At 44.5% G+C, this 6,192-nt stretch overlaps 1 protein-coding gene across 1 annotated transcript in view; it reads left to right on the top strand.

The window, feature by feature from the left end:
• Nucleotides 1–6,192, top strand: part of LAPTM4B (lysosomal protein transmembrane 4 beta) — a 47,167-nt gene that overhangs the window by 39,631 nt on the left and 1,344 nt on the right. The window contains 3 exon segments of the mRNA XM_023517512.1: nt 3,327–3,400; nt 3,730–3,816; nt 3,818–3,852. Of these exon segments, the coding sequence (XP_023373280.1) occupies nt 3,327–3,400; nt 3,730–3,816; nt 3,818–3,852 (196 nt within the window).

Genomic DNA, 6,192 nt, shown 5'->3' with positions numbered 1-6,192 from the left:
GCAGCTGTCATTGTTGTTTGGCGGGTCCGGGCTGGGGATTCGAACCCGCCACCTTAGGTGTATGTGGCTGGCGCCTTAGCCGGTTGAGCTACAGGTGCCGAGCCTTTTTTTTTTTTTTAAGACAAAGTCTTACTTTGTCGCCCCTGGTGTCACAACTCACAGCAACCTCCAGGTATTGGGCTCAGGCGATCCCCTGAGTAGCTGGGACTATAGGCACCCGCCACAACGCCCAGCTATTTTGTTGTTGTTGCAGTTTGGCTGGGGCCACGTTCAAACCAGCCACCCTCAATATATGGGGCTAGCGCCATACTCACTGAGCCACAGGTGCTGCCCTCTGGGTAGAATATTTCATGCAGGCTGTGTGCGGTGGCTCACGCCTGTAATCTCAGCATGGAGGAGGCCGAGGTAGGTGGCTTGCCTGAGCTCACGAGTTTGAGACCAGCTGGAGTGAAACCTGGTCTCTACACATAGCTGGCTGGCATTGTGGTGGGCACCTGTCGTCCCATCTACTTGGGAGGCTGAGGCAGGAGAATCACTTGAGCCCGGGAGTTTGAGCTATGATGCCATAGCACTCTACCAAGGGTGACAAAGTGAGACTGTCTCCAAAAACCAAAAAAGAATATCCATTAGTAGCTGGACAAATTACTTTTCTAAAATAGAGATAATAGTTATACCTATCTTATAGGGATATTAGAAGGGTTAATTGAAGTAACATAACACCTAGTTCACTGGGGGTGGGATGGAGGTCACTTAGAGATGGGGGAAGAAGAAAAAACAGTAGACATTCCCATTGTAGCCACACTGTTAGGTAAGAAGTTCAAGCCCCATGGCTTCATATGCATAGCATGGCGTGAGAAAGCGTCTTTGTGTGCTTGGGTATATGTATGTAGACAGAGACTTTGCAGTTAGCCAGTGAAGTTACTTGGCCTTAGTTCTTGTGTGTAAAATGGATTCAGGTTTATTCCCCCCTTCATTCACCCTGTGAGAGTTCTGTGCAGCATGTAGGAAGTTTCCTTGTGAGTACATCTTCCCTCCCAAGAGGGCAAAGGTAAGCATTGAAGTTATAAAGTGTGTATGTATCCTGAAAGAAGTCACATTCCCTTTTTTCTTTTTAGAGACAGAGTCTCCCTTTATCACCCTCAGTAGAGTACTGTGATGTCACAGCTCACAGCAACCTCCAACTCCTGGGCTTAGGCAATTCTCTTGCCTCAGTCTCCCATGTAGCTGGGAATTCAGGTGCCCGCCACAACGCCTGGCTATTTTTTTGTTGTAATTTGGCTGGGGCCAGCGCCATACCCATTGAGCCACAGGCGCAGCCCTTCATTTTCTTTTTTAAAAGAGACAGGATGTCACTCTGACAGCCAGGCTGGATTACAAGTGGCAAGATCATTGTGTACTCAAATTTCTGGATTCAAGCAATTCTCCTGCCTCAGCCTCCTGAGTACCAAGAACTGAGTACACCACTATGCCCAGCTAATTTTTTTATTTTTTATTTATTTATTTTTATTATTATTATTTTTTGAGACAGAGCCTCAAGCTATTCCCCTGGGTAGAGTGTGATGACATCATAGCTCACAGCAACCTCCAACTCCTGGGCTCAAGTGAGTCTCCTGCCTCTGCCTCCCAAGGAGCTGGGACCACAGGCACCCGCCACAACCCCCAGCTATTTTTTGGTGGCAGCCATCATTGTTGTTTGGCAGGCGGGGCTGGATTCGAACCCACCACCTTAGGTGTATGTGGCTGGAGCCTTAGCCACTTGAGCCATAGGCACAGAGCAAATTATTTTTAGAAACAGAGTCTCCCTATGTTGCTCAGCCTCGTCTCAAACTCCTGGGCTCAGAGATCCTCCTGGCCTGGCCTCCCAGAGTCAGGCTCTGTGAAGTGATGAGAAGCACTGATCCTCCTTTGATGCTCTTAGAACCTTCGTGTTTCTTCCTTTTTGAGAAGAGATTTTTCATTTCTTCATTAAGAGTTGTCAGCTCGGCACTTGTGGCTCAAGTGGCTAATGCACCAGCTATATACATACACCTAAGGTGGTGGGTTTGAATCCAGCCCAGGCCCACCAAACAATGATGACTGCAACCAAAAAAATAGCCGGGTGTTGTGGCGGGCGCCTGTGGGCCCAGCTACTTGGGAGGCTGAGGCAGGAGACTGACTTGAGCCCAGGAGTTGGAGGTTGCTGTGACCTGTGATGCCACAGCACTCTACCCAGTGGGACAGCTTGAGGCTCTTTAAAAAAAAACAAAACAGAGTTGTCAACATCTTTATGGGTTTCTTGTGTTAAGTCAGTAGATATATTTAAAGAAACTTAACTTTTTTAGGATAGGAAATGGTTTTTATTGATATATCTGCATTTCTGTCCCAGAATGTACTTTAACCCTGTGTTTTTATTTGTAAACGTCCTGCTTAAATTGTTCTCTGATCTCTGATCCTTAGGATGCAGAGAGAGTGGTTCTAAAATAAGAATACTTTCCTCTGGGGACAGACCTATAGGGAGTGCCAGGTTGGCGCATTGATCAGTATTCTAGCTGAAGTAGGAACAATGTGGTATGGTAGAAACAGCAGAATTAGTGATGGTTTTAGCCTTTTGCTGTAAATGTTACTGTAGCAAGTTGGATAGCCTCTGAGCCCTAGTTTTACAATCTGTTCAGTGGAACAATAACATCTACCTTGGCCAGGCTCATGCCTATAATCCTAGCACTTTGGGAGGCAGAGGCAGGAAGATTGCTTGACCTCAGGAGTTCGAGGCTGCCATGAACTATGATGATGCCCTGCTAGTCAGGGTGACAGAGTGAAACTCCATCTCAAAAAAAAACCACACACACAAAAAACCCCTATTTCAGTGTTAGACTAAAAAAGGTATTTGTGACAATGTCTTTAAAACTGTCAGGCACTCTGCAGATACTACACTGTACTGGTTTTATGCTCTCTTAGTCATGTGGTCACCCTACTCGTTGCTTTTATTTATTTATTTTTCTTAAGACAGAGTCTCATTTTGTCACCCTCGGTAGAGTGGCATGACAGCTCATAGCAACCTCAGAATCTTGGGCTCAATGAATTCTCTTGCCTCAGTCTCCTGAGTAGTAGCCACAATGCCTGGCTATTTTTAGAGATAGGGTCACACTCTTGCTCAGGCTGGTCTCATGCAGTGAGCTCCATGACCTCATGCAATCCACCTGCCTCGGCCTGTTGTTAGAAACCTAGTCTTCACATACTTCTGATCACACCACTGCACTGTAGCTGGGGCAACAGAGTGAGACCAAGTCTTAAAAAGTATTCAAACAGTGGATCAACTACTGATTGTCTTTTTTTAACCCTTTTGACAGACATGTGCATCGCTATTGCAATTTCTTTTCTCATGATCCTGATATGTGCAATGGCTACTTATGGAGCATATAAGGTAAGTAGCTTGCCATAAGCTGGGCCTTTTCCTGAGTTCCTTATATGTAATCTGTGCAACTATCTATAAGAAGAGGTTATTTCCAGTTCTAAGAATCTTTGAAAGTTTAAATTTTTTGTTAATATCACATAGTACTAGGAAGACCAATAAAACTAATATTAAAGCCTCTTTGAGGCTTTCTTTTGACTACTTACCTTCAGCATACCAGTTGTCATCATGATCTGGTTTAATTTCAGTTTTTCCTTTTCCTTTCAGATTAATTAAAGATTTCTTTGAATAAAAGAATTATTTCGTAATAATAAACACAGTCTATTTTCTGTTATGTTTAGCAACGTGCTGCCTGGATTGTCCCGTTCTTCTGTTACCAGATCTTCGACTTTGCCCTGAATGCCTTGGTTGCAGTCACTGTGCTTGTCTATCCAAACTCCATTCAGGAGTACATACGGCAGCTGGTATGTGGCCCTCTTAATGACAGCTGCTTTTTATGAGGGAAACCTGCGTAAGTGAGGGATTTAGAGGTATACAGATAGACACACACAGAAGTTAATCTTTGGATTTTTAGCTCACACCTGAGTTGCTGGGCAGAGATTTAAAAAAAAAAAAAATAAGAGTTTCTTAGTATACTTTTGGGGAAATCATAACATTCCTGAGTCCTTGAGAGATTAAGTTGATGGTAGGGCTGATGGTGTGTGGTGTTTGACATGCCTATCTAACTTATCATCTAGTTGCTAATAGTCTTATTTTTGTAAAATGCAGTTTGCTCAGTTATCAGAAAAGGGTAGCCTTTTGCCTCTGCTTTTAGTTGGAGAAACACCACTGCTGCACCCAGTTTCCAGGCTTATTTGACTGGAGAATCCCTTTCTTCTCCAGTCATCATTGTGGGACATATTTCCAGCCAAATGTCCTTTGTGAGCATGTGAAGGAACATTGGTAGTGGGTATTAAAAACCCGATGGCAGTTTTGAGGTTGAAGTACTTCTGTGCCTTCACATTTTTTAAACTCTTCCTTTTAAAATTGTGAATGTGCTTTAAAGTTTAATTTCTTTGAAATCTTAGGATTTTTTTTTTTTTTTTTGAGACAGAGCCTCAAGCTGTCCCCCTGGGTAGAGTGCCGTGGCATTACAGCTCACAGCAACCTCCAACTCCGGGGCTCAAGCGAGTCTCCTGCCTCTGCCTCCCAAGTAGCTGGGACCACAGGCGCCCGCCACAACGCCTGGCTATTTTTTGGTTGCAGCCGTCATTGTTGTTTGGCGGGTCCGGGCTGGGGATTCGAACCCGCCACCTTAGGTGTACGTGGCTGGCGCCCTAGCCGGTTGAGCTATAGGCGCCGAGCCAATCTTAGGATGTTTTAAACAGAGAGGATAACCACTGTTTGGAGGTTTTCTCTGAGCATGGGATAAGGAGCAGGGTTTTCCTGGGATGGGAGGGATGAGGCTGGGAGATTTGATGGGACAAGGGGCCCAGCAGGTCTAATGGAAGACAGAGTGGAGCAGAGGAGGAAATGGGGCAGCAGACACTGGTCATCTTGATTACAGCCCTAGCAGATCATGTAACTGGTGTCCTGCAGACCTAGCACAGAAAGGTCCTTCGAAGCATCTATTTTGTCACTGTTGCGGTTATCATTTTTATGAGTACTAGCTGCTGTTTTTTAAGAAAACAGGTCCATATTTTGGTAGAATATAGTGTCAAGAAAATTTTTCTGTATTTCCTACATGCTAATTTTACATATTATGTCTTCTGTGCCAGAAAAGTTTTCTGCATGAGGAGTGTATATATGATGACAGGTTGTAGAATTACTTCTGTGTTTAAGGACTTGTGTTTCTCTTCTCTAGTAGTGATCTGGTGCTGAGCTCCTTGGGTCATAGTGGAAGTGAGGAGGAGACATGATCTCAACAGCCCATCACGGAAGGGGGGCCTGGGGCAGGGCGGGGGTGGTTGAGGAGTGTGAAAACAGCTCTGTGATTGGTTGAATAGTATATTGTATGCCGGGTCCCATGTCTGGCAGAGATGATAAGGAGCATGAAATCCCACATACAAGGCAAGCGGGAGGAGCCCTCAGATGCTGCCTAGCTTTCCTGCTGTGCCCCCAGGGCTCCCTAGCTAGGTCCTCCTTTTGTTGAGAGCGCTTGGTTGTGTAAGGATAATATTAGTGATGCCAACAGTAATTTTAGTGTCTGTTAAAACAAAAATCACCATCTACTCTTACTTATGTCAATTAATTATAAACTAAATGATATTAATAAACCTTCCCTGTGTTCTACTTAAAGATCAGTCTGGGCTAATGAGGCCCATCGGTTATCACGGTGCGTGAGTGTCAGGGATGAAGGGGAAGGTTGATGTTTGCTCCTAGAGGCCTGACTGATACAGTGAATCTGGAGAGATGGTATCTGAGAAGGCTGGAGGAAAGCCCCCACTTAATTCTAAAGCCTGTTCTGTTTATCTATTTAAGTGGGGTCTTGTAAAACAGCTAAAATCTGTCATCCATACCTTTATATTGATCTCAACTGGACATACTCATCTCAAATATGTTCATTTCTCAATGGGAGAAGAATGTGAAGATCTTTGTGAAAGGGTCATAGACTTCCACTTTAATCCCTTTTTAAAAATTAGGTATAACTTTTTGTTGGTCTTGTAAACAAATACCACACTATTTTATTCTTTTTTTTTTTTTGTAGAGACAGTCTCAGTAGAGTGCTGAGTAGAGTGCTGTGGCATCACAGCTCACAGCAACCTCCAACTCCTGGGCTTAGGCGATTCTCTTGCCTCAGCCTCCTGAGTAGCTGGGACTACAGG

Source organism: Otolemur garnettii, unplaced genomic scaffold (assembly GCF_000181295.1).
Source record: "Otolemur garnettii isolate 467f Iridium unplaced genomic scaffold, OtoGar3 scaffold00004, whole genome shotgun sequence".
Taxonomy (NCBI): Eukaryota; Metazoa; Chordata; class Mammalia; order Primates; family Galagidae; genus Otolemur; species Otolemur garnettii.
This window is presented reverse-complemented; position numbering and strand designations above follow the sequence as displayed.